This window comes from Panthera leo, chromosome E2 (assembly GCF_018350215.1).
Source record: "Panthera leo isolate Ple1 chromosome E2, P.leo_Ple1_pat1.1, whole genome shotgun sequence".
Taxonomy (NCBI): domain Eukaryota; kingdom Metazoa; phylum Chordata; class Mammalia; order Carnivora; family Felidae; genus Panthera; species Panthera leo.
In genome coordinates, this window is record NC_056693.1 from 57,243,914 (window position 1) to 57,270,558 (window position 26,645).

The 26,645-nt window shown below is 54.0% G+C and overlaps 1 protein-coding gene across 2 annotated transcripts in view; it reads right to left on the minus strand.

The window, feature by feature from the left end:
• The window catches only part of COTL1 (coactosin like F-actin binding protein 1), a 35,529-nt gene extending 17,723 nt beyond the window's left edge, over positions 1-17,806 (minus strand). The window contains exons 1-2 of one of the 2 annotated variants that reach the window (XM_042917862.1): positions 17,566-17,790; positions 17,221-17,303 (exon numbers count right to left, since the gene is read on the minus strand). In XM_042917862.1, the coding sequence (XP_042773796.1) occupies positions 17,221-17,303; positions 17,566-17,642 (160 nt within the window). In that variant the 5' untranslated portion in view covers positions 17,643-17,790. Of the gene's footprint in view, positions 1-17,220; positions 17,304-17,565 lie in introns of both variants that reach the window. The other variant, XM_042917861.1, reaches the window with a different exon arrangement.
• Positions 17,807-26,645: the final 8,839 nt, after the last annotated feature.

Here is a 26,645-nt window from a genome sequence, read left to right on the forward strand (position 1 = left end):
GGCCACAGCACCGCAGGGGCGTGGAAAACGCCACACCCCTCACTTCTGTCCCGCTGGCACCCGCTCACACACAGGAAAACGTGGGTGCCTCCACAGAAAGGCAGCGCTAAGCCTCATCGTAAATGTGTGTGGTGTGTGTGTGGGGGCACACGTGTGTGGACCAAGAAGGACACTGGCCGGGAGAACGTTACTACTCGACGTTGCCGTCCCTCTCATGGTGCCAGCCGGTCCCCAGGGGGCCAGGGGCACACCTCTGGGGCCTGAGACTGGGGAGCCGAGGGTGTGGGCAAGCCCAGGGGGGGAAGCCGGGCCCAGACACTCCCACAGCACGCGGACCCCCACGCTCCCTCTCCCAGAGGCCTCAGCCCAGCCGTCTACACCGGCCGCTCACGTTCAGCCTTCTGCTCCCCGGCCCGGCACCCAGGCGAAGAGTCCAAGTTCCGGAATCCAACAGAAGCTCCCCCGACTTCGTACCAGGTCTGTGACCTGGACCAGACGCACGAATGCCCCTAAGCCTCAGTTTCCGCACGCGCACAGTCATGAGGCGGCTGAGGGGGCTGCAGGAAACAGAGGGCACGTGACGGGCGCGGCTCGTGGGGCGACCGCTCTTTTTCTATCCCTACCTTTCCAGTTCCAACGGGCATTTCCGGAGGGCCTACTATGTGCCAGGCACAGTGCTAAGCACGGGGGGCGCAGATAAGACGAACGAGGGTCCTGAGGATAACAGGAGCCGTCTGCTGGGCACCGACGACGGGCCGGGTACCGTCCTAAGCTTACGCGTATTGGCACATCGCTTCGTGCCGAGCTCTCTGTGAGGTCTCCACTGCTCCCGGGCCCATTTTACAGCCGAAGACACTGAGGCTCAGAGAGCTAAAGTGGTAAGAAGCCAGACAACGCTGGCCCTGCCCGTGGGAGCACTGGTTAAGCGGAGGACGGTTCTCGGAGCGGGGGCCCCCGGACCAGTCCAGTCAGCACCCCCCCCCCCCCGCCCCTCCAGGAAACCATGAGCACGTGGTTGCCCGGGTCCACCCCAGACCTACTGACTCACAAGCTCTGGGAATGGGGAGTGGCAGCCAAGCCCCTGGGGGATCTGGGTGCTTCCAAAGCTTGAGAACCACTGACCTAGGGAGGGTGGGGGAGGGGAGGAGCATTCGTGCCAGCGCTGGTGGTAAAGGCGTGGCAGGAGGTTTCAAGGGCAGAAAAGCTTCAGTGCCCCGAGCCCAGCCCACCCCCTCCCTTCCCACCCACACTTCTCTGGTTTTGAGGAAGTGATCGTGAAAAGGAGCTTCCTGTATGGCCTGGCTTCGCATCATCATAATTTACAGACTGACTGTGCCTCAGGCATCATTCCCAATTTGGGGCTGTGAACACCCACTCCTTCTCACCCAGCGAGAACCTTGGCCATGAAAAGACGGCCCTCCCATGGTGTGAATAAACCCCACACTCAAAAGAACTTAACCTTCTGGGTGGCCTACAGAGCCTCACAGTGTGAAAGAGATCCCACCAGCCCTAAGGCCCCACCAGCTCAGGGCAGAGCAACACCGGGCAGGGTCCACCCGGTTCCATGTTCCAGTTCTCTCTTCAAGGTCTTTGCTTTCATGTACTTAGCAAGTTAATACACAACGTGAGGCTGCCATTGCCAAGTTCGTGGGCACGGCCTGGTGCAGAGTAAGCGCCCAGAAATGCCGCTGTCGTCACCTTGGGCTCTCTTCTCCATCCCCCTCGTTGCCTTGGGCTCTCCTCTCTCACCCCCTTCTGGGCCTTGCATTTCCCTCCTTTCTCTCCCATATGACCACCTTCACCCCTCACCACCTGCCCCTGTATTTCCTTCTCTCACTCTCTCTGTCTGGGGCTGGACTGGCAGGAAGGATTCAGGAGCGAGAGTAGACATGGCAAGAGGACAGGGGGCATGATGCTAAGCACTTAGGACAGGGTGGCTGTGGAAGGAAACACAACGAGAGGAGATGACCACACAGGGCACAGGAACAGAGGGAGGAAGGAAGGAGGAGTCAGACTTCGCTGGCATCGCCACGGCCACCAGGATGAGCCATTCCGTATTTTCCCAAAAACTGTGAATGGCACAGAATCTCCACCAAGCTCTCAGGGACTCTCCTGCCCTCTCCCCACTGATTTGAAATCCGCGCCCCCCCCCCCCCCCCGCTTCAGCTCAGGTAATCCTGAGAGGCAGATTCTGACCACCCCACCCAGCATTCTCAGCAGGGGGACCCCAACACGGGGTCCACACTGACCAAGGGCCCCCACCTTCTCCCAGAAGGGACCCTAGTCTTCCCCTCTGCCTCTCCTTGAAGCCAGCCCTGGCTGGAAAGGGACAGAACCCAGAGGAGACTGAGGATCGTTTGCAAATGCTTTGAACAATTATTTTCCATTTCACACAAAACACAAAGCGGACGATCATGAGAAGTACGAATAAGCCAACGATAAGGGTCTCACCACCTACGTAACCCCCTAAGTAGACGCTCTGGCATGTGCCCGGTTTATCTATTTAGCTACTTTCACATCTGTCCACTCGGTGTTATCTCCCACGGCACGAGGCACTTCGTGGGCACTGATACACATCTGCTGGCCAGCAGAGGGACAGAGAGAGCACACGCATCATTTCGTAACCTCCATCCAACAGTGAACTCGCTCTCAAGAGCGAGTCAAAAGAAAAGGGAAGGAGAAGCGGGGAGGAAATTGCCCCAGAGCGCGACATGATTGCAGCTTGCTCTAAAGCTGACCTTACCTTATATAGACTCCCTAAGAAGTTATGCAAACAAGGTTCATGTAAGGAAGAAAACAACCCACACACCAAAAAGCTGAGCTGTCAGCTTCCACCAAGAGAGCTCCCTGGAGTGGGTGCGGGAGGAAATGGGAAAGAATTCGAACATCCTGCTGCCTGGGGCCGGGGGACAGCTGGACAGGGACGACAGCAGCCCTCCCACTCCCTTCCACGGGGCTGCTCACAGGGGTGGGGGGTGGGGGGACAGGCATAGTCGGGGGAGGGGAGCCCAGGCAGTAACGGACGAGGACCTGGGAGGTGGAGAACGTCCTCTCTAGGAGTCAGAGGACAGGGGGCTTGGTGGCTGCCCCCGGGAGGGGACTGAGGCCTGAGGCTGATAGGAACGAGTTCCTCCCTTGACAGGAGAGACCTGTCATTACTGAAAAGCCCCATGTGACTCACACTCTCTTTTTCAAGGTGGTTCTTAACTGTTTGCCCTGATTGGTTAAACACACAACAAAAACCCTCCTGTCCCACTCAAAAAATTTGGGGGAAATACTAAGCACAAAAAAAAAAAAAAAAGAAGAAAGAAAGAAAGAGAGAAAGAAAGCCCATTACCCTAGGAATAAGGCCCCTGTTCACATCTTGGTTCATTCGTCACAGAGCAGGCATGGAGACTGGATTTGATTACGTGCTCTGTGCTGTGGGTCTGTATATAGAGGGTCCACACCTGCCGTCTGAGATCTGCTCCCCCATTCGTCAAAGGGAGGCTTTTTAAAAACTGTTTTCTGATGTGTATTTTTGAGAGAGAGACAGCGCATAGGCAGGGGAGGGGCAGAGACAGCGAAGGGGACACAGGATCCGCAGCAGGCTCCAGGCTCTGAGCTGTCAACACGAGGGCCTGATGCGGGGCTCGAACCCACGAACCGCGAGATCCTGACCTGAGCCGAAGTCGGACGCTCCACCCACGGAGCCCCCCAGGCGCCCCTCAAGGCGGTAGACTTCTCCAGGGACTCCTGACTCACTGAGGTTCCATTACACGCGAGTGACCCAGCTTTCCCACTCTGGCAGAAAACAGGAGAAAATGGAGTACACGACAGCCAGAGGGAAGGCAAGGTGATTACTTCGGTAGAACCCTCCGGGAGCGGGCTGATCTGGATACCCAAATTGTCAGGGTAGCTGAAGGTTCTCCCCAGATGACAAGGCACCGGAACTTTCTTGCTGTCTTTTTTTTTTTTTTTTGATGGTTAGTTTTACTTCCTTAAATGGAAGTCAGCATGCTAAACCCGACGGGACCTTCTGACTTTGAGAACAGAGGCCACAACCAGGTCCCGGAGGCAGAACCCACTCCTACAGCACCTGCAGCGAGACACCGTGGGGACGCTGAAGTGTCTGACTGTCCCAGCACCACAGTCCCCTGTTGTGCCCCGCTCTGCATTCTTGCATCTGTTTTTGCTGTCGGTCGTCGTGGACACGTATTAACAATCTGTGAAGAGGGACTTTGCTCAAGAAGACACAGTCCCTCGGGCGCCTGGTGGGGGGGGCTCAGTCGGTTAAGCGTCCGACTTCGGCTCAGCTCATGATCTCACGGTTCGTGAGTTCGACCCCCGCGTCGGGCTCTGCGCTGACGGCTCGGAGCCCGGAGCCTGCTGTGGATCCTGTGTCTCCCTCTCTCTCTGCCCCTCCCCTGTTCACGCTCTGTCTCTCTCTGTCTCAAAAAGAAATAAACATTAAAGAAAAAATTTTTTTGAAAAAAGAAGAAGACACCATCCCTGCCCTCAAAGGACGTACACTCTAGCCCGGCAAACAAAAACAGAGCGTGTGACACAGAGCAGTTAATGCCACAGCAACAAGTTTCCACAGGGCGGATGGGAACGTCAAAGAAAGCAGGAGATTCATTCTGCCTGGGGAGTGGCGATCAGGGCGAGCTTCCAAGAGGAAGTGACGTTTCAACTGGGTCTCGGGGAGCCAAGCAAATCCTAGACCCCAGCAGCCTGAGGGAGCCAGGAGCCCCAGGCTTGCGTCCCGGCTCTGGCTCTTTCCACGGGGTGACTGCGGCCCAGTGGCTTCTCACTCCGATCCCCAGCTCTCCGGGCTGCGGCGTGTGGCTCTTTCAACTCCGGCGCCCCTGGGTGCCGGGCACAGAACTCACAAAACGTTTCCACCCCCACCGATCCCCACGGCTGGTAACCTTCCAGCCCTCAAGTTCGCCCACACGTTCACAGCTGACTCATTTCACTTTTACCGACTCACTAATTTATTAACCCCTATGAATACCCGAGACGGACCGCCTACTTTTCTTTAAATGCTCATTTCTGATACCAGGGCTGACGGCAATGAGATACACACGCCCTGGGCACCGGCTCCGTCCTGGGCGTGGGCTCGGGAAGACGAGAACACAGCCACGGGACCTATGTCCCTGGATATCAATCCTCCCCAGAATGGAGAGCGAAAGCCTCAGAAGCGAGCCTTGGCACAGAGCCAGCGGTGAAAAAACGCTAGACAGTGATGACAAGAGGTCAACTATCACGGAGCCGATGGAAATGGCGAGGAGAATGGAAATCCAGGACATCAAGTGCACACGGCACGTGCAGGGGGGGCGGGGCGGGGGGGGGGCGGGGAGGGCAGCGCTGAGTGCATCCGAGGGGCCCACGGGGGTGGAGGGTCGCCGTGGGGACGGGCAGGTCTGCAACAGACGGAACAGTGACAAGAGCGAAACATGCTGAGCAGGGGATTCTCCACGAGAAGGACCGAGGCAAACTTCCAGAAGGCTGTAGAACAAAGGCATAGGAAGAAAACGCTCAAGTAAAACCCAGAGTCGTCGCCGCGGCCCACGGGGCCCCCCGGACCCCCTTGCCTCTACACATTGCAAAAACTGAGACATCATTCACGTATCATAAAATTCACCTTTTTTTTTCAACTTTTATTTATTTTTGAGATAGAGAAAGAGCATGAATGGGGGAGGGTCAGAGAGAGGGAGACACAGATTCTGAAGCAGGCTCCAGGCTCTGAGCTGTCAGCACAGAGCCCGACATGGGGCTTGAATTCACGGACCGTGAGATCATGACCTGAGCCCAAGTCGGACACTCATACGACCGAGCCACCCAGGCGCCCCAAAATTCACCCCTTTTAAACGCACAATTCATTGGCCGTTAGGTCTAATTCCAAAACATTCCGTTAGCCCCAAAAGGAGACCTCCTACCCGCCGGTGGTCTATCTTCCTTCATCCCCTGCCCCCCACCCCGGCAACTACTCCCCAGCTCTCTAGCGCCTCGTTCTGGAACCTTCAAATACATGGGATCGCACAACGCGTGGCCTTTCGCGTCTGGCTTCTTTCACTTGGCATCATGTTCTCAAGGCTCGCCAGCGTCACGGCGTCGACAAATCGCGATTTCCTCCCTTGCTACGGCTGGGTAACATCCCACCACGTGGAGAGACGCGTTTTGTCTATCCTGCATCCGACGACGGTCAGCCGGGCGGTCTCCGCTCCCCGGCTCTCGTGAACGATGCTTGTGAACATTCGCGTGCAAGTTTTCGCGTAGACCCGTGACTGCGTTTCTCTCGGGTAGATACTAAGGAGTGGGATTGCCAGGCTCCTGGGAGAGATGCCTGTTCAAACCCCTCGCCCATTTTCTTTTTTGTTTATTGTTGAGGGCCTTCCTTTGTGCCGGGCCCACTCCACTCCCAGGCACCCGAGTGTCCACCTCCTTCGCGTTCAGGCTTGCCTCAGCGTCCCCTCCTCTTTAGGCCTCCCGTGACCAAACCCTGGCTGACGGTGGCCCCGCTGCGGGCCAACTCCAGGCCGTGGCTTCTTTTCATCCTCTTTGGGGCATTCGGGAGTGACCCAATTTGCCAGCTTGTCTGTGATCGGTCCCTGCGCCCCCAAAACAACGCGAGCTCTGTGACTTATGTCCCTTGCGGCCAAAGGGGCTGGCATGCAGCAGGTCCTTGATTTGTATTTGTTGGATGGGAGTGAAGAGAAGTCACGCTGAGGGAGAGAGTAAGCTATTTTCTCAGAATCGGACACGTGGCAGCGCGTTTTGCTAAATCGAGAACGGGGTGAGGGGCATCGTCTTCAGGGCTGCGGGGCTCGCGGGAGTGAACACGGGCCCTCCTCTGTTGGGGGGTGGGGGGCGGAGGGGGGCTCGCAGCCCAGGACCCGGCTCTTCTCAGTTTTCCCCAGGAGCCCAGCGTGACCCAGAGGGAACCCTGGCCTGCCCGAGGCGGCAACTGGCTTTTATCTGAAACCAGGAACAACACGCTCCAGTCTACAGTCGGGGTAGAATTAGAGCCCCCCAAAAGGGACGAAAACTACCTCCGGGTCAGATCAGACGACCTCCCGGAACGTCCTTTCAGGCAAAAGTAGCAAAGTCAGAATTGTCCCCTGGGAAGGACAGAGGCATTTGAATCACAGAGGTGTCCTTCAAAGACCATCGCAGGTTTTCCACTTCTTCCAGAAAAATCACCTCTGAGCTGTGAGTCCCACTAACGTGTGCCACCAGCCAGGGACACAGGCCTTAGGTCTGCCCCTGAGCGTTCCAGAAAAGACCTTGCGGAAAGCTATTATGAGCGTGGGTCCTAAGAGCTCTGATCACAAAGAGAAATGCTTTCTCTTTCGCTTTATTGCACCCCCATCAGATGACAGATATCCACAGAACCTCCCGTGGTGATCATTCCGCAGCACGTAGAAAGCAAACCATTGTGCCTTACGCTGCTAATGACGTCTGTCAAATATCTCTCAGTAAAACTGGGGGGTGGGGGAAGGAAAAAGCTTTTTTGTTTTTTTTTAAGAGAGATTTTTTTTTTAATGTTTTTTTCAAGAGAGAGAGCATGCACGCGTAAGGAGGGGAGGAACAAAGGGAGAGGGCGACACCGAATCGGAAGCAGGCTCCAGGCTCCGAGCTGTCAGCGCAGAGCCCGACGCGGGGCTCGAACTCACGGACCGCGAGATCACGACCTGAGCCGAAGTCGGACGCTTCACCGACGGAGCCGCCCAGGCGCCCCCAAAAGAGCTTGTTTGAAAAGAATTTCAGTTGCAAGCGTAGGGAAGCAGCGGGGTGTTGGGGGGGTGGCCAGGAACCCAGGCGCCAGGGAAGGAACAGAGCGGGGCCTCTGTGCAACCTTGGGCCAGGGCCTTCCCATCTCTGAGCCTCAGTTTTGCCACCTACGGAGTGGGACTTACAGCGGGACCTACCACACTGGGCCACGGTATAGATGAGATGAAATCATTAGATCACAGCGGCTGGCAAGACGGCTGGCCACGATGTCCGCGTCGGAATCTCCAGAACCCACGACTATAGCACCTGACCCAGAAGGGCCTTTGCAGAGGTGATTGTTAAGGATCTGGATAGGAGAGAGCATCCTGGATGATGCAGGTGGGCCCAACGTCATCAGGAGCAAAAGAATCAGAACCAGAGACACAGCAGCTTGACAAGGACGCGACCCGCTCTCGCTGGCCTCGAAGGTGGAGGAGGGGCCCTGAGTCGAGGGACGCAGGCGCCTCCGGGAGCTGGAAAAGGCCAGGAAATGGACTCTCCCCTGGGGCCTCCAGAAAGACCACACCCCTGCCTACACCTGGAGTTTAGCCCGGTGCCACAGATTTTGGACTTCTGACCTCCAGAACTGTCAGATGATAAAATCGCGTTACTTCAAGCCACTCGGTTTGTGGGAATTTGTTCCAGAAGGCACAGGAAAAATGAGATAGAGGAGGATAAACGCAGCCCAGGACCAACTCAGGACGTAAGGCAGGCTGATTTCAAAATGTGCTGGTGAGACAAAAGACAAAATGCTGAGGGCATAGCCCCGCCAGCAGGTCAGACACAGGCCTCAGGGGACCTGCCCCTGCTGAGGCCACTGACTGAGCTGAATCTGAAAAGCCAAGCACACAAAATCAGGTGGGCGAGGAACGCAGCCATGCAAGGGCCCTGGGGCAGGAAACCAGAGCCAGAAGCCAGTGGGGGCAGAGGCAGCGGCCAGGGAGCCTTGGCACCTGCAGATGTCCATACGGGCCACTGGGTTGCAACCTCAGCAGGGGCACAGCGTGCCTTCGCAGGGGGGTGGGGGGTAGCGCAGCTCTCAAACATCTCAGGGGACTGTCATTCCTCTACTCAACAAGCAGCAGATGAGAATGCCAGGTGGTGTTCCAGGTGCTGACGGGACAGCAACCAGGATTCCGCCCCGGGGGGGAGCTCAGCCTCCAGCAGGGAAAGTCAGACGACAGACGTGGGTACGTGGGTACGTGGGTACGACGTGGGTACGACGTGAGGCGCTGCTGGGTGCTGCAGCCTGCGACTTGGGCCCACGTAAGGAAAAGAGATCGGGACCGGCTAACTGCGGGGGGCAGGGGTTCGCCACCAAGGAGGCCACCACCCCGGCCCGAGTGGCTCTCTCCAGGCCCTTGCTGCAGCGCTGAAGAAACAGGCACCCCTCACCCCGCACAATGTGGTGAGCATCACAGAGGCAAGGAGGCCATCTGCACGGAGGGGACATTTCCACTGGGCCTTGACAGGTGTATAGAAGTCCTCCAGGAGGACAAAGTTCCTTGGACACAGATCTGGGGTCCAAGGCCACCCACTCTCCCATCTCAAGCAAGCAACTTTCGACTCTTCAAGGAAATGGTCAGACTCCTCATCAGTGAAACGGGAAAACTGCTACTTACTCATCACGCACACATCCTTCACGGATACGAAACAGTATCTGTGCCAATGTGTGCAAAGCGTCTGCACGGAGCCTGGCCTTTGAGCAACCAAGGGGTCAGAATCCTCTGTGTTGGGGACGAGCAATGGGAGGGCTCGTAAGGGGCATTCTGTGTTATCGCTAAGCATTTGGACCTTATGGGCAAAAGCCACCAGATGTTCCAAAGGGGAGAGGAGTTGACGCCACCTGGCCCTGGGCTACGCGGTCACCAGGCAAAGGGCGTGGCACCCCCAGCAGGCGCTCACCCCATTCCCTGCAGAAGGAAAAGCCAAGATCAAGGGTGGGAAACGCCCACTCTTGTGGGGCAAGAAGGGAAAAGAGAAGCGGGAGCAGGAAATGAGAACAGGAGGTAAGAGACATAAAAGGAGAAGTATGTGTGTTTGCAGGGGGAAGCAGAGGGAAGGAAACGTGTTTTTTCAGTGAGTCGTGCTCACCAACAAAAGCTGGGAGAACACAGAGTGGAATCAGGACAAAGAAACAGCCACTAATTTTGGTGACCAGATTACCAAAGACCTACGCGTGGGGTGCCGTGCTCTAGGGGTGAGGGGACAGTCCCCAGAATGTAACAGGTGGAGAAATGATGGAAGATGAGGGGGCGGAGGGAACACCTAGTCGCTCCACAAGCAAAACTTTAAAAGTCTGCACCAACTCCCAGCGATCTTCAAGGAGCAAAAACTCAATTCAATTCAATTCAATTCAATTCAATTCAATTCAATTCATCGAAGACTCTTTCTGAACAAGGACACACTACTTACCAGGCAGATGGACAGGTAGCAGCCTTCCCCATGGAAGGGGAAAGACCACAAAGTCAAAAGCAGGCACCACTATCACCCCAGAGGCAATCCAGACGAGACATCTCAAGTGTGCCCATGCATCTTAGGACACAAGGAAGCAAGGCAGTGCAGCTCAAAACCCCTCGGCGACACACGTGCGGGAAAAGAAAGCAACGAGACACTGTATATCGCAGAAAGCCGTGCAGGTAGTGGGTCACTAGCCTTCAGAGTGTCACCTAAAAATCACAAACCCAACACTGTCTCTGGAACAAAGGAGGTGCTCCGTCCCCGTTCGTTCAATGGGCGGACAGACTGATTAGCGCTTTGCCACATTCACAGCACTGTTGTAGATTTAAAGCTTCCTTTCGACCTCCTATTCCCTTAGTCTCACTAGACGTTTCTCTCCTGACCTTTTGGCTGAAATTTCTGGAGTCTGTACATGTATGGGCCACAAGGGGGTCGGGAAACAGCCAAGTGCAGAACAGCACGATAAACTGACCGCCGATTGTACGTGCGTTGTGCAGCTGCACACACAGAGGCCCCAGACGAGGGCATTTGTCTTATTCGCGCCCCATCCGCTTTCTTTTGGTAGCAGCAAAAGTTCCGTCCTTGACCAAATTCTAATCTGGCCTTCTGAACGCTTCTTCACCTAGGTCTCAACTTTCGGACTTCTGTGTTCATCTGTGTGTTACTCGCGTTCAGCAAGAATCCTGCTAAGTTTAGCAGTTCGGCCAGAATCGCCCTCAGCCCTGACGCTTCCTCTTGGCCACTCCCCACCCACTGGCCCCCACCTTGCTTCTTGACTATAAATTCGGACTTTTTCTTGTCGTATTCAGAACTGAGCCTGATCCCCCTCCCCCGTTGCAAACCCACACGGTAATGGTCCCTACACCTGTCACACAGTCCCCCTGAATAAAGCCTGCCTTACTGTTCTTGGGCAAGTGTCAGAATAAATAGTATTTTCTCTAACTATAAACGCACCCATTTTCCTTAGAAACCACCCGACTGCCGCTGTCAGCCCCTGGTAGGGCTGACCCCATCCCGGGCCTATACTAATGCATTCTGTTTCTCTTCCTGGGAGTAGAACAGACCAGAAGAGGAGAGTGCATGGTCACGGATGGCCCCTTTCAAACGCTTTCTTAAACATCTGTGCTAAGTGGTCAGGCAACCACTCCCGACATACCTCCCACGATGGCGGTCTCACTGCCTTCAGTGACAGCCCATTCTAACCCAAGGACAGTCCTTCCTCAGGTGAACCTACAATCTACCCCTGAAATTCCTACTGTCTGGTCCTTCTACCACGTGGGGTTGGGGTGTGAAGAAGTAAAGTGGGCACATGGCACAGGGCAGCCCCTCAAACACCAAGGACAACACTCAAGTCCCCTGAGATGCCTCTCTGAGCTAAAACTGCCCGGATACCTCAACTAATCCTCATAGGAGAGCTTTTGAATTCCTGGGCCAGCCTAGATTCTCCTCCCTCAGCCCCGCCCAGCCATCTACCCTGGGGGCTATGGCCTCGGGCTCTTTTCGATGGAAATGATAAAGAGCCTACTCAAGTTGGCTTGAGGAAAAGAAATTGAACTGGCCCATGGAAGCAAACAGCCTCAGGAGAGAGCTCCAGGCGTGGCTGCACCTGAGACTTTAAGCCATGCCCTCTAGGTCCCGCTCCCCATCTCTGGCTCTGCTCCCGAGTCCCCACAGGGTGCAAGGGTCCCGAAAGCTCCAGGCCTTCACTATGCTAACAGGTCTTAATCCCAGAGCAAAAAGGGCTCGCCCAGCAACTCTGTCCAAAGTATCAGGGATGCAGCCGATTGGCTCGACTTGAGTCACGAGGGCCCAACCCCGAACCAATCAGTCAACAGAGGACACCGCTTACTCCCAATGGGGCTGTACGGAGTTAAGTCAGCTTCCCTGGAACTACACTGGCAGAGCGGGGATTACTCTGAAATGAGAAAAGCCCCCCACCCCAAGGATGGGACGTCCAAGGATGGACAAAAATATCAAACCCCGCTTTTCCCTGTGAGTGAGGTTTTGAGCTGAAGACTCCAGGCTCAACAAAGCATCGTGGGAATATTATCCGCACCCAGACCCTCATCTAGCCAACATCACAGGGCATCTACCCCAATCAAGCTTCACGCGGACACTGACCTCCAAGTTTATTTCAACCTATCCATTGATGTGCGACACCTTCCAAGAAGGTTCTGCATTAGCAACAACCATAGTTTTGAGCCCTGAGGCCATACCAAGTGCCGCTTTGTATATATCATGTCAATGTATTCTCACAACAAAGCGGTGCAGTCATTATCCCCATCTTACAGAGGGGGAAACAAAATGCGGGAGTCTTGCCCAAGGTCACACGGCACCTCAAGGCTACAAGTCCAGGCAAGATACCCTGGCTTGACCATCGATGCTCGTACCCGATCGGCTCTAAAATATGGACCCACAGAAAAGTGGATTCATTCCCAGGTGCTTGGATCCTTTCCAAAATAAAACGGGCTTGCGACAGAGTACTTTGGGGTCCATCAACAAAGAATTGGTTAAACAATGCTACACGTATATGAGAGAACATTACGTAGCCATTTTAAAGGCTGGGCAATGACAATAGAACATGAGCTCTCTGAGGACAGGGACCTTCTCTGTTTCTATATTTATCCTCAGTGCCCAGAACAGGACCCTGCAGAAGAGCCACTCACATACGTGGAAGGAAGAAATATGTGGAGGGAGGAAGGGAGGGAGGCATGAAGGGAAGGAAGGAGGAAGGAGGAAGGAAGGAAGGAAGGAAGGAAGGAAGGAAGGAAGGAAGGAGGAAGGAAGGAAGGAAGGAAGGAAGGAAGGAAGGAAGGACACACGAATTAACGAACTCATTTCTGAGTAATAAAAGTGTATCTGAACTATATCCAGCTTCTATTCTCTTCTTTTTGCTTAGTCTGGCTTTCTCAATATTCCACCAGGGACACACAATACTTATCAAGTACAAAAACAAAACGTGATTTCATAGACAGCTTGAGCCACTGATCGTCGCGTACCCATGATCCGCAGGCCCTCTCTACCGCAATCAGAGGGATCACATATCCACTCAGCCTGGCAAGTGGCTCCCCTCGGCTCCCCCAGGCTCTGTCGGGGGCACCCCCCGCCCTGCAGCACAGCTGGCTACCCCTTTCCTCCCCATCGCTTCTTGACCCTCCCACCTCTCTGGTGCTCTCAGACCACACAGGCTCCTGCCACACCAATTAAGTTCCACCAAGGAGATGAAGACCATGACAATCACAGTCATTAACATTTAAGGAGCGCTTAGGACCTCCTCAGCACGGTGAGTTGCTTCCTTAACCCTCCTAATGACCACACTGTAGCAAAGGATGCGCAGGCAGGTCATGCAACTGCCCCAGGTCACGTGACTGGCCCGACCCGGAAGCCAGGCCGGCCCGATGCAGCCTAAACCTTGAACCGCTGTGCCAACCGTCTCTTCCGCAGTCGGTGCTTATGGACTGAGCGTTACTGCGCACAGACCCAGGCGAAAGGTCCGAGGCGTGCCACGCCGCCCTGGGGTCGAGTGGCTACTGGGGCTAATCTGGAGCTCTGGGCCCCCTGGGCACGGCGCTGAGGCACGTGCCGGGACCTTCAGAACAGAAAACACAACGTCCTCGTAAGAGGTACGAGAGTAAACCCCATAAAAAGTACCAACAGTCGACGTGCCATCGGGGGCCTGCGCTCTCCTTTTAAATGTGTTCTTTCGGCCAACCCTCCCAGTCACTGTCAGAGGTGAGCACCGCCAGGACGCCCATTTCACAGACTAGAACACTGAGGCACAGAGAAGGGGATGTCCTTGCCCCAGGCCACACAGCAAGCAAGAGACACAGCTGGGATGTGACTCTAGAGATTTTCTAACTCCGGGCTGTGGAAATAAAAAAACACATCCCACTATGCGAGCTCTCGGACCATCTCTCGTGGACTGAGGTGTGGGGCAAAAAGCCAAGAGTGGAGGCAGTAAAGCAGTTGGGGGGGGGAGGGGGGGCAGGTGCATCCAGCACCAAAAGAGCCAGTACAGAACACAGAGGGCTCCAAACCCTGCCAGCAGAAACAGGAGGATGAGCAACCTTCCAGAAAACAGCCGCAGCCAAGGAGAGGCCAGGCCTGGGGGCGAGGAGAGATGAGAGGCAGCAGCCAGAGGGCACGGGGCTGGGAAAGAAGGGCTGGTTCGGAGAGAATGCCAGAAACGGGCTGTCAGGGAGGAGAGAAAGCCTGGGAGGAAACGCCCCGCCCCACCGCCCCTCCCCCACCCCACCCCAGCACCTTTGGAGGGAGAGATGGAGCGATGGCTTGTGGCTTCTAAGTCCCCTTTGCACCTTGTTCGATGTTTGGAAAGGGGAAGGCTGGGCCAGAGCGAGAGCCTGTCCCCACGGCCTGGGCCCCTCAGGCTTGCAGGACACCTGCCTGGGAATTAGGGCCACAGAGAGCCCTCCCCGCATCACATGAGTGGTGTATCCTGCAAACAAACTGGAACCTACTGTAGCACTAAAGAAGCCTCCTGGCTTGAAAATGAGAATCTAAACCACTTCCGGGGTACCTGGCAGGCTGGGTCGGAAGAGTGAGCCACCCTTGATCTCGGGGTCGGGAGTTCAAGCCCCACGTGGGGTGTGGAGATTACTTAAATAAATAAAACTTAAAAAAAAAAAATCTAAACCCACTTCCTTAGAGAGACGAGGCCACGAACATGGCACTTGGAGCCAGCCTGCCTGGGTTCAAGTCCCAGCTCTGCCACGTCCTAACTACGTACGTGATGGCGGGCAAGTTGCTTAACTGCGCTGGGCCTCGGGCTACTCACCTGTGGAAGGGGAACTATCTCAGTCATGGGGACAAGGCACGCCAAGTGCAGCGACTTGCGAGTACAAAGCTACCGGCCAGTGGGTGCGTTCTGAGTCCTTTGTCACTGGGTCACGAGGACACGGCCGTGGTTTTCCGAGGGGAACCAGTGCAGACACAGCAACCGTAACTCGTCTATACATTTGTCCAACAGATGGCTGGGGAAGGCAGGCAGATTTCCAGCCAAAGCAGACGGAGCTTCGGATCCCACAGCCCATTCATAAGATCAACGAGCAGCAGGGAAAGCATTTTTAGTTCCCCCGCCAGGCACTCCCCACTCCCATCCCTGCCACTGGGGGAAGGGTCAGAGTAAACCGCCTGCAAGGCCCCAGGGGAGGAAGGAAGTATTCTCTGACCGCACCAAGCCCTTCCAATGGCCGCGAGCATCTGTTCAGAGTCTCTTCTATTGACAGGATGCACTTTCGTCCCTGGGTCACCTTCTCCTACTTGCTGGAGCGGACAATAGCTTCAGAAGCAAGACCCAGTCTGATGGCGGCGGCGGTGGGGGGGAGGGGGTTGGGTGGGAAGTGATGGATGGTCAAAGGGAGGAAAGAAACTGCTAGTTTTCTGTTCCTGAATTCAGCGAGGAGGGAAGCCGGCCGGTCGGACAAAGCCTCAGATCCGACCAGGCAAAAAATACTGCTAAATCTCCTGGTTGTCCACCAGATTGGGGGGAAAGCCAAGAGTCTGTACTTAGGCTACTTGCAAAAGCATCCACCACAGCGGAGGAAGGGTAGTGGTGGTACAGAGGCAGGGATCCTGAGTCAGGGGCCTGGGTTCAAATCCCGCCCCAGCGGCTCTCCACGAGACACCCTCGGTGCCTTATTCAACGGGAGCTGTTACAGCATTTCACACCTCTGATATTTTAGGCTTAATTTTTAAGCAATCTGTACGCCTTAGGACCGCCCAGCCCACAGCAGACTCTTCAGAAATATTCTTTCAATTAAACCAAAGGCAAAATACCATTTGGATAAGGAAACAGTGAAGGAAAGGCGCGGCCACGTGATCCCGTGGCACAATTTCGTACGTTTTCTTCATTTCACAGTTGGCCGTGTAGTTTTGTGCAGGCACTGCCCCGAGCATTTTACACACGTTGACTCAGTTACCCTCACAGCAGTCCTCTGAGACTACAGGTAAGGAAACCAGGGCCCCGAGAGGTTAAGTAACTTGCCCCCAGTCACACAGCCAGGAAGTGGCCAGTTGGTGATTCACACCCAGTCTGCGGAGCTGGCCCAGAGTTCCTGCTCTAACCTCCAGGCCACACAGCCTTTGTTTGCACATCTGTTTCAAAGCTAGAGACCAGAGACCTGGAATGGGTCCCATTCCCAAAGGGGCTGGGCTTTTTGCCTCTACCGAGGGGTCTGTGGTTATACACAGCATGCATTCTTTCCTTTCAATGGTTTCACACACCCCCAGGGAAGTGCACAAAGTTTACACATCAGAAGTATTTTGCTCAATGATTTCTTACCTAGGTACACACCTGTGTAATCGCCTCCCAGATGGAAAGAGGAGACATTTCCAAAAGCCCGCGGCCTTCCGTGTGCCCCTCCCAAGTCAAAGGCTATCTGCCCCAAAAGGAGATCACTCTTCTGACTTTTCACACCACACATCAGATTTGCCTTTTCTACAATTTCACAGCAATGAAATTGTACTCGTCATATGGCGTGTACTCTGTCCTATCTGACTCTATTTTCTACAAGGAAAAAACACATATAACCAAAACACTGACAATGATCTCGGGAGAAGGGAGGATATAGCTGAGTTTCTTTCTCCTGCAAGTTCCAGGATTGTTTTTATTTTGGCTCACTGACTGGTGAAGGTGGGGAGGGCGGAAGACGAGTTCGGAACCACACTGAGTTGACCCTTGGAAAACCAGTGACCCGCAGGGGGCAGAGGAGCCAAAGGAGCCATCTCTTCTGGAGAGGGTACTGTGGCAGCAAGGGAGCCAGGCAGTCCCCCCTGGTTGCTCTGGATGTCCAGAGGGAGCACGTTTCACGAGGCTTTAAAATCCTCAAATCTGGTTCCCCCAGCGCCAGAGGCGCGGTGGGGGTGGCCAGGCTCCTCGCAGCTTGGCCTCCGCAGAAGCTCCTCTTTCCCGCGTGGACAATTTCCCCCAAAGATCAGCAATCTCTCCCCCCCACCCCCAACCCCCTCGAAGGCGCGTTTCCCTACCTGTGCACTGTTGGATGAAGTCCTGATACTGTGATCCCTGCTCGCCGGGGACGATGGTGGAGCCGTCATATTTAAAAGTCACCCTTTGGATTGGGAGAAGAAAAAACACACACATACACACATCAGCGATGGTAGCAGCCAGGTGCCAAGCTTCCAGCAGGACAATCTAAAGGATGCTCTGAATAGGGAGAAGCCAGCGCTGGCTTTCCACGCTGTCCTGGGTTAAGGCTGCGGGAGACAGCACGGCATGACCCTTAATCCGTCCCGTTTGGAAGCCGGCTCAGTGCACCAGGCCCCTCGCGAGCCCGGGGAGCGGGGCTTGGAGAGCAATGGAAAGTTCCTCACCAGATGACGGCCGAGCAGTCGTCGCGCACCAGGTTGTACGCCGCCCGGCAAGCCTCTTTGTCGATCTTGGTGGCCATCGCCGCAGGGCCGCAGCAGGGACACTCTGCCCGGAGCGACCGAGCGCTCCCCGGGCCGGCCGCAGGGAAAGGAGCGCGGCGGGGACGCGCGGAGGGCGGGCGGCGGTGGTGGCAGCGGCGACAGCGGCGCGGGCTGCGAGGGGCGAGCTGCGAGCTGCGAGCGCGGCGGCGGCTCCGAGGGCGCACAGGGCGCGCGCTGGGATCCAGGCCGCGCCGCCACGCCCCCCTCCGGCCATTGGCCGCTGGGCCGTGGGGGCGGGGCCTCTTGATTCGCCTACGACCAATCCCAGTCCGGGCGGGTTGCGCAACTCCGTGGCAGGGGCTGGAGGAGGGGCTTTCTGCTCCTCCCTCCCCCTCCTCCCTCCCAACCCCCTTCTCGTTCTCCCACTCCCCCCCTCCTCCTCCCCACTTCCTCCTCCCCAACCCCTCTTTCTCCTTTCCCTCACCCTTCCCTACTCCCTCTCCCTCCTCCCTCCTCCCCTTCCTTGTGGAAGCCCTCCTTATTCCCTCCCTGCTCCCCTCCTCCCCTCCCCCTCCTTGCTCCTCCCACTTCCCAACCCCTCCTCCGCGTCTTCTCTTACCTCCCCTCCCTTCCTTTCTTCCCCCTTCTCTCTTCCTTTTTAACTCTCCCCGTTATCTCCACCACTTACCCCTTCTCCTTTCTCCCTATTCTCTCCTCCTCCTCCCTTCCCCCTCCTCCCTTGTCTTCTGCCCTCCTCCTCCCTCCCACTCCTTGCCTCTCCCTCTTCCTTATTCCTCCTCCCCACCCCCCACCCCCCGCCCAGGCTGCAGAACTGCAGACCTCCTAGCCTCCAAAGGGGACCTCCAAGCGGGTGACTTAATGGAGCAGACCAAAGGAACTGACCCCACCCCGTGTTTGACCCTGGGTTCTAGGTGCGGAGGGACTGGAAAGAAGGAAGCATTTCAAATAGGAGGGGATAGAAAGTGGATTGCTTCCAGAACGCTGGTGGGATCACTGTTTACTTTGTACTCTGGTTATTTGTATTCTGGTTATCTCCCCCTTTGGGTTCCTCTGAGTGCAAAAGCTGACTCATTCGATCTTCCTCCCTCCCTGGCTGACTCACTCATTCATTCCTTATCCTGCCAGACCACAAAGACTAGTAACCGTGTCAAGGCAGGTAAAAAAGAAAAACAGGAGCAGGTGTTGCCATAAATAAAAAGTCAAAAACAAATTCCAGTCCGAGGCAGCCCAAAGCAGTTCCTATCTTACTCCTTGATAAAGGTACTGATACAATTGACCGTTGGAAAGAAACAAAAAAACGATGCAGACCTCGCACCACTGATCGGGGGCAATCCGAAAGCATCACGGCTTTAAGTGTAAATGAAGGAGACCGCAGAAGTTTCCGAAGCAAACCCGGGAAGAAGTCTGAAATGAGAGAGGTCTTTCAGGCTTGACTCAAAATCCAAACCTAGAACAAAACAAGGACACATTTATATGGATAAAGAGTGCTCTTCCGAGGAGAAACAACATAAACAACACATAGTGCCTCGTGCAAAGTGTGAAAACAAAAGACAAAGCAGGGAACAGTATTTGCAACTCACATCACAAAGAATTCATCTTGCTGATGTATACAGAAGCCAATCTGAGTAAAAAACGAAAGCAGAAACCGGCCCAGGCCACGACCAGATAGACTAAATGGCTCTCAAACATATGCTCCCTTTCAGCCCAAATTAAGGCAGGACAGAGATCCCTTCAAAATAAACTAGCAGGTCAGCAAAGATCAAAGTTGGACAAGCCTGCTCTGTGGTGAGGCTAGGGAGACCCAGCCCCTGTCACACTGGTGGGGGTGCACGTGGGCATCACGCCCAACAGAGGCCACTTGGCAATGTCTAGCAGATTTACAAGCCTACGTGCTCTTGACCAGTCAAGTTCCCCAAGAGGTCAGTGGTGCCCAGGGCTGGCTGGACCCTGGAGTTAGCGTGGTGCCCTGACCCCACACTCGGAGATGCTGATGCGATTGATCTCAGGTCCAGCCAGGGGGCCGGGATGCTTAAAGTCCCCCTAGGTGATTCTCCTGTGCAGGTGGGGCTACAGCCGCTGCTATAGCCAGGCTCACGTGTGTGTAAATCTATTCAAGGTTATTCATTGAACTTTATTTCCAGCCGCAAAAGGTTAGGAGCGACCTAAAATGCCCATCGGTAGGGGACTGGGTGAATAGAGTATGACACAGGTCTGCCAAGGAGAACCAATGCAGCCGTGAAAGAGGTGAGGGAGGGGAGTCTGGGGTGGGGAGAGACCTTCTGTATGGACTGATATGGAACATTCTACCCGATACGTCATGAGCACACAAAGCAAGGTCCAGAACGGTGTTGCTCCCTTTTGGGGTAAGGTTGGGGGTGTAAATAGATATTTCTATTTGTTCAGACACGCTTAAAAGCCTTTGGGAGAGCGCACAAGGGTCAAAGAAGTCATACCTGTGATGGAAATGAGTGGGAGGCCAGATACCAGCGGATGGGGATTGAACCATCTGAATGCATTATATATTAAGTAATCCCCCCCGCCCCCCCGCAAAAGTGGCTCCCATCCAGAATATGACTCCACGGGCTCAGCATCCCTGTAGGAAGCACCTTGACTGTATTTCGCCTTTAACTATTGTTCTCCTTCTATTCGTTGTTGCTGTCGCCCCCTATTGGACGGAAAGCGTAAAGGGCTGGTTTTCAAGGGAACCGCGATTCTGAGCACCGCGAGGTCAACTCTGCCCAGCAAAGGCGGCAAAGGAAAACGGCACGCCGGAACTAAATTTGTTTAAACTGAAATCCGCACCCTATACCCAGCAAGCTAATTCATGTTTCTTTAGAAATCAAATGACAATATTTGACACCTTGTTTAATGTACTGCGTCAAGAATTGAGGGAGTGGTATAAATGCAGGCATGCATTCATTCATTCCTGGCCCTGGGCCCATTATGGTTCCAAAGGGATCGCAAACTCACTCGCCTGCAGGGGGCAGGCACGGAATATAAATGAGCTAAGATCGTCCTGCAATCTGCAAGAGAAGTGTTTCTGCGAAAGGTGATCCTCTCTGTTGCGCCCTCCCCTGGCGGTCACTTTCGGCTTCAGAGCTGACATCCAAAGGGAACCACTGGTTCTCCGCTTTGCCCTCACTGGCATTCCCACTGCAGGAACCTTGGCATGGCGGGTGCCAAGCCTTCCAGTCGTCTAGGGAAAGCAGAGCAGAATACCCGGACCTCTCTGTGAAAGCTCTTGATCCTTAAACTTTGGCAAAGATGTTCCCTTTAAGAGTTGCCTGGGTGCAGGGGCGCTCAGTCGGTCAAGCGTCCGACTTGGGCTCAGATCATGATCTCACGGTTTGGGCGTTCGTGCCCCGCGTCGGGCTCTGGGCCGACAGCTTGGAGCCTGGAGCCTGCCTTAGGTTCTGTCTCCTCCTCTCTCTGCCCCTCCGCAATTGTGCTCTCTCTGTCTCTCGACAATAAATAAATGAAAAAATTAAAAAAAAAAAAAAAAAAAAAAAAAAAGAGTTGCCTGGGTGCAAATCTGAGCTGGACAAATACTCTCCTGGCCTCGTGGGGCTTACAGTCTAGCAGGGGAGCAAGCAGTCATTTTGGGGTGAACGCTGTTGGCTGCTGACCACAGAAGGTTCTACTCGAATAGACTTCCACAGTGGAGGGCAAGTAATGGCTCGATGACAGGAAAGCCCAGAGCTAAGGGGGCTTCAGGTGTGTCAACTTACGGCAGCGGACCCCTCATGCAGATGTCAGGCGTGCCCCTCGGAGAGGCCTTCCCCAGCGTCCCAATAGAAAGAGCCCCTTCTAGAACGTCCGCTGGTCACTCTCTATAGAAAGTACGTGCAAATCATATATCTGATAGGGCTCTTGTATCCAGGATAGATAAAGAACACTTACGACTCAAACAAACAAAGACAAGTAGCCCCATTTATTTTTTTTTTAATTTTTTTAACCTTTATTTATTTTTGAGACAGAGAGAGACAGAGCATGAACGGGGGAGGGGCAGAGAGAGAGGGAGACACAGAACCGGAAGCAGGCTCCAGGCTCTGGGCCATCAGCCCAGAGCCTGACGCGGGGCTCAAACTCACGGACCGCGAGATCGTGACCTGAGCTGAAGTCGGACGCTTAACCGGCTGAGCCACCCAGGCGCCCCAAGTAGCCCCATTTAAATAGAGGAAAAGGGGGGCACTTGGGTGGCTCAGTCGGTTAAGCGTCCCACTCTTGATTTCGGCTCAGGGCATGATCTCACGGTGGCGGGATAGGGCCCCCTCACACCCCGCTGGTGGGCGTGTGAAATGCTGTGTCTACTTTGGAAAAGAGCTTGGCAGTTCATCAAAATGTTGAACATGGAGTTGGCACATGACCCAGCAATTCCAGCCCCAGGAATACACCCAAGAGAAATGAAAACATACATCTACATAAAAACTAGCATGTGAGTGTCCACAGCAGTGTTGTTCACAATGGCCAACGTTCCAGAATTTCCGTCTCCCCCAAAAGAAACTCGGCACTCATCGGCAGTCACTCTCCTGGCCCCTCACTCCTGGCCCAGCCCCTGGCAGTCATGAGCCTACCTTCTGCCTCTCATGGATTTGCCTCTTCCTGATGCTTCGTACGGATGGATTCCCGCCATGTGATCTTTTGTGGCAAGCTCCTCCCGTGTCGTGTAACGTTTTCGAGGTTCCCCCAGGTTGTAGGACGAATCTGTACCTCTTTCCTTTCTGTGGCTGAATAAATATCTCATTGTATGCAGAGACCATATTTCGGGCGTCCATTAATTAGTTGGTGGACATTTAGGTTTCTGCTTCTTGGGTGCACAACTTGTGAATATATGAAAAATCACTGAATTGTACACTTAACAAAAGGTTTAATGAAGTTTTTTAAAAGAGTCAAGGAAGGGGTGCCAGGGAGGCTCCGTTGGTTGAGCGTCTGACTCTTGGTTTCAACTCAGGTCGTGATCTCGAGGTTCGTCAGTTCAAGACCCACATCGGGGTCTGTGCTGACAGCGTGGAGCCTGCTTGGGATTCTCTCTCTCTCTCTCTCTCTCTCTCTCTGTCTCTCTCTCTCTGCTCCTCTCCCATTCATGCTGTCAATCTCTCTCAAAATAAACTTTTTAATTTTTTTTTAATTTTTTTTTTAAGTTTATTTATTTTTGAGACAGAGAGAGACAGAGCATGAACAGGGGAGGGTCAGAGAGCGAGGGAGACACAGAATCGGAAGCAGGCTCCAGGCTCTGAGCCATCAGCCCAGAGCCCGACGCGGGGCTCGAACTCACGGACCGCGAGATCGTGACCGGAGCCGAAGTCGGACGCTTAACCGACTGAGCCACCCAGGCACCCCTCAAAATAAACTTTTTAAAAAAATTGATAAAAATAGTCTCTCTCTCTCTGCCTCTCCCCCCCCCCCCCCCCCACCTTGCGTGTGCTCTCTCTCTCTCTCTCTCTCTCTCAAAAAAAGAAAAAAGAATGAAGGAACATTCTCGAGCTTGGGCCTGAATATCTGGGTAGGCGGAGGGAATGAGTCCAGTTTGGGACAAGTGGCATTTGAGCTGCCCGTGGGACATCAAAGTGGGGACAGCCAGCAGAACCACAGGGCTGCAACGGGACAGAGAGTGGGCCAGACATGCAGATCTAGAAGCTATGGGTGTGTAGGGTGGGGGCGATCAGGCCAGGGATGTGTGAGATGGGCCGGGATGCTCGAGGTAGAAGAAGGTCTAGGGCAGAGCCCAGAAGCCCCAAGGATCCCCAGCCCCCTAGGATCCTTTTCCTAAGGGAAAAGGAGCCAGTGAAGCAGACTGAGAAGGATTTTCCAGCGGGAGAGGGGGCATTTCAGGAAGAGGGGAGTGACCAGCATTGGACAAGCTGGGACCCATCCCTGTGATATTAAGCAGGGGAGAGAGAGGGGTTCAGCCAGGGGGGCGGGATGTAAGACAGTACACAAAGGTTTTAATCTGTTATTGACCCAGGAACGGAAAACGGACAGAAACTAGTGTGTGTGAGCCCCACAGTGCGTGTTTCACAGCATTGCCTCTTTCGGGCCCAACCGCCATGCCAGGTGGACGAGTTATACAATATATATAAATGCGTGATGACAGTAGGGAGTATCAGTAATAGTAATTATGTGGCGCATACATTATATGGTGATTATATTATGCAATATTAGCCATAGTAACGTCTTCCTAATGAGTGTGTGCCAGGCGCCGTGTTAAGTGCTTTGCAACTACCTTCTCAGCTAATTCTCACGTCCGCTGGGGCGACCCTGTCACTAACACCCGGACATAGATGAGGGAGCTGAATTCATCCCCCAAGGTTGCACAGCTAGAACATAGCGGAGATACGAATTGAACCCAGGCAGTCTGCCCTCAGGGGTCTGAGCCTCCCCACCAAGAAGCAGAGTTTGGAGACCTTGACATCGATCCGAGGTAGCTCAGCTATACATGCCCTGAGACAACCAGAAAAATCTGTGCTGGCCTTTCATAGACCATTCACTTGGGCATGGGTTTTATTTCTTTCACTGCAAAAGCTTACAGACTTTGTAAGGTCAGCGTCCTGGTTTCCACATTTTCCTTGGAGCTACCAGTTGAAAGAAAAAAAGAAAGAAAGAAAGAAAGAAAGAAAGAAATCCCACCTCAGCTGTAATTAGAGATGGGAATAAAACACAACCCTGAAACTTGCTGTTCTCAGCAAGGTGGTTGTCATTCTGAAGCAGGTGCCTTACACGGAACAGATATTTATAGCAAATGACATTTATAGAATCGGTGCTGAGCTCACCCATTGTCAAATCTCTGAAAAGAGGTTCCCAGGAACGTTTGGAAAATGAAGATGCTGGGCCAGTGACTGAGGGAGTGTAAAACAGGGCTCTTGAATGGTCTTTTTCAGGAACTGAGTCGCTCAGAGACAACGCCGCTCGGGTTCCAGACATCCAGCCGGAAGACACTGGAAAGGCAACGTGACCTGGGGTCTTAGCTGCTGGTGAGTAGGAAAGCGGTCTAATAGTTAAGGGTTTGGGCAGCCACTCACCCAAATCTGGGCTCTGCCATACCTTTCCTCAGCCTTAGTTTCCTCTTCCACAAAATGGGTATCTCCCACTGAGGAATTCTTCGAGCATCACATGTGGAAAATGCGTGTGAAAGATATAACAGCGGCTGGTATTTTACGTGCCAGCCCCCACATCTGTTTGCAACCTTAAACTACTTAGAAGTCACACGCTGCACTAGAGTCCACAGGGAAGCATAAACTATATACACACACAGCTGACCTTTGAACAGCGTGGCTTTGAACTGTGCAAGTCCACGTGGGTGTTTTACGGTACAGCACTATAAACGTATTTTCTCTTCCTTGCGATTTTCTTAATATCTTGTTTCCTCCAGCATCATGTATTGTAAGCACACAGTGCCTACTACATATACAAAATATGTGTGCATTGGTTGTTTACATTATTGGTAAGGCTTCCAGTCAACAGTCAGCTATTACTAGTGAAGATTTGGGGGAGTCACAAGTTATATGCAGGTCTTCAACTGTGCAGGGGTTCAGCTGCCCTAACCCCTCATTGGTCAAGGGTCACGTGTATATATATATATATTATATATATATTATATACACACACACACACACACACACACACACACACAATCTCTCTCTCTCTCTCTCCATATATGTATCAAGTATATAAGCAGGAAGAATTGAATGCAGGGTATTGACTGCACCAGGGCTGGGAGATCTGAGAAGCCACGCAAGTTGGCGAAGTGCCCCCAGAGAGTAAGCACAGCACGGAGACTGGCAACCAGCCCTGGGCTGGAGGGACAGAGAGCCCTGGGGCTGGGGTCACCCAGGGAAAGCTGACGCGTGGAGGAGGTATGGCTGCTAGAGATTTGCTCCAAAAAGGAGTAGAAACACCCCAGCCTTTTCCCCCCTCCTGCCGTCCAGTCTCTACCAGTGTCCCCCATTGGCCAGTCCCAGCAGGAAGCCACTGACCAGGGAGCCTGGGAAATACAGCCGGGGTGGGGGAGGCCCTTCTCCCACCCCCACAGTGATGCAGAGCAGAGCAAGGGGGAGGCTCAGACCTAACTGGCTCTGGAGGAGCACTCCTGCCCCGAACACGGGAAGAGGGGGTCGTGCTTTACGGTGAGCGGTCAGACCACAGTTTGAGAATTGCGTGCTGATGGGGGGACCACGCTTAGAGGAGGAGCCCGGCTGACACAGGGCAGTGCTCAGGACAGAGCGGGGAGAGAGGCCTCAGATGCAGTATATCCTTCAGGAGGGCAGTCCTCACGGAGGACGGGAGAACTGCCTCTCCATTTGGCAACTGGCCGTCTTCGTGCATGAACGAAGGGTTCATGCTTCGTGCTTTTCCGGAGGGAAAGCAGATGAAAAACAGTTACCGGAAGACAGACTGGAGTCGGGATAAAGAAGCTCTTTCTGATGCAGACAGAATGGGATCCTCTGTGAGGTAGTGAGTTCCCCGTCGTGGCAAAAGAAACACGAAAGTTAACTCTTGGTCTAGTGATTGTTGCTATTCTGAACTAGTTTTTACTTTTGCCATGTCAGAGAAGTTTCAGGGGCACCTGGGTGGCTCAGTCGGTCTAGCATCTGACTCTTGATTTCACCCCAGATCATGATCCCAGGGTCCTGGGATTGAGCCCCACGTCGGCCTCCACACTGAGCATGGAGCCTGCTTAAGATTCTCTCTCTCTCTCTCTCTCTCTCTCTCTCTCTCTTTCAGGACGCCTGGGTGGCTCAGTCGGGCGTCCGACTTCGGCTCAGGTCATGATCTCACAGCTCCCGGGTTCGAGCCCCGCATCGGGCTCTGTGCTGACAGCTGGGAGCCTGGAGCTGCTTCGGATTCTGTGTCTCCCTCTCTCTCTGCCCCTCCCCCGCTTGTGCTCTGTCTCTCTCAAAAATAAACATTAAAAAAATGTTTTAATAAAAAAAAGATTCTCTCTCTCTCCCTCCCTCTGCCCCTCTCCCCTACTCACGCTCTACCTCTAAAAAAAAAAAAAAAAAAAAAAAAAAAAAAAAAAA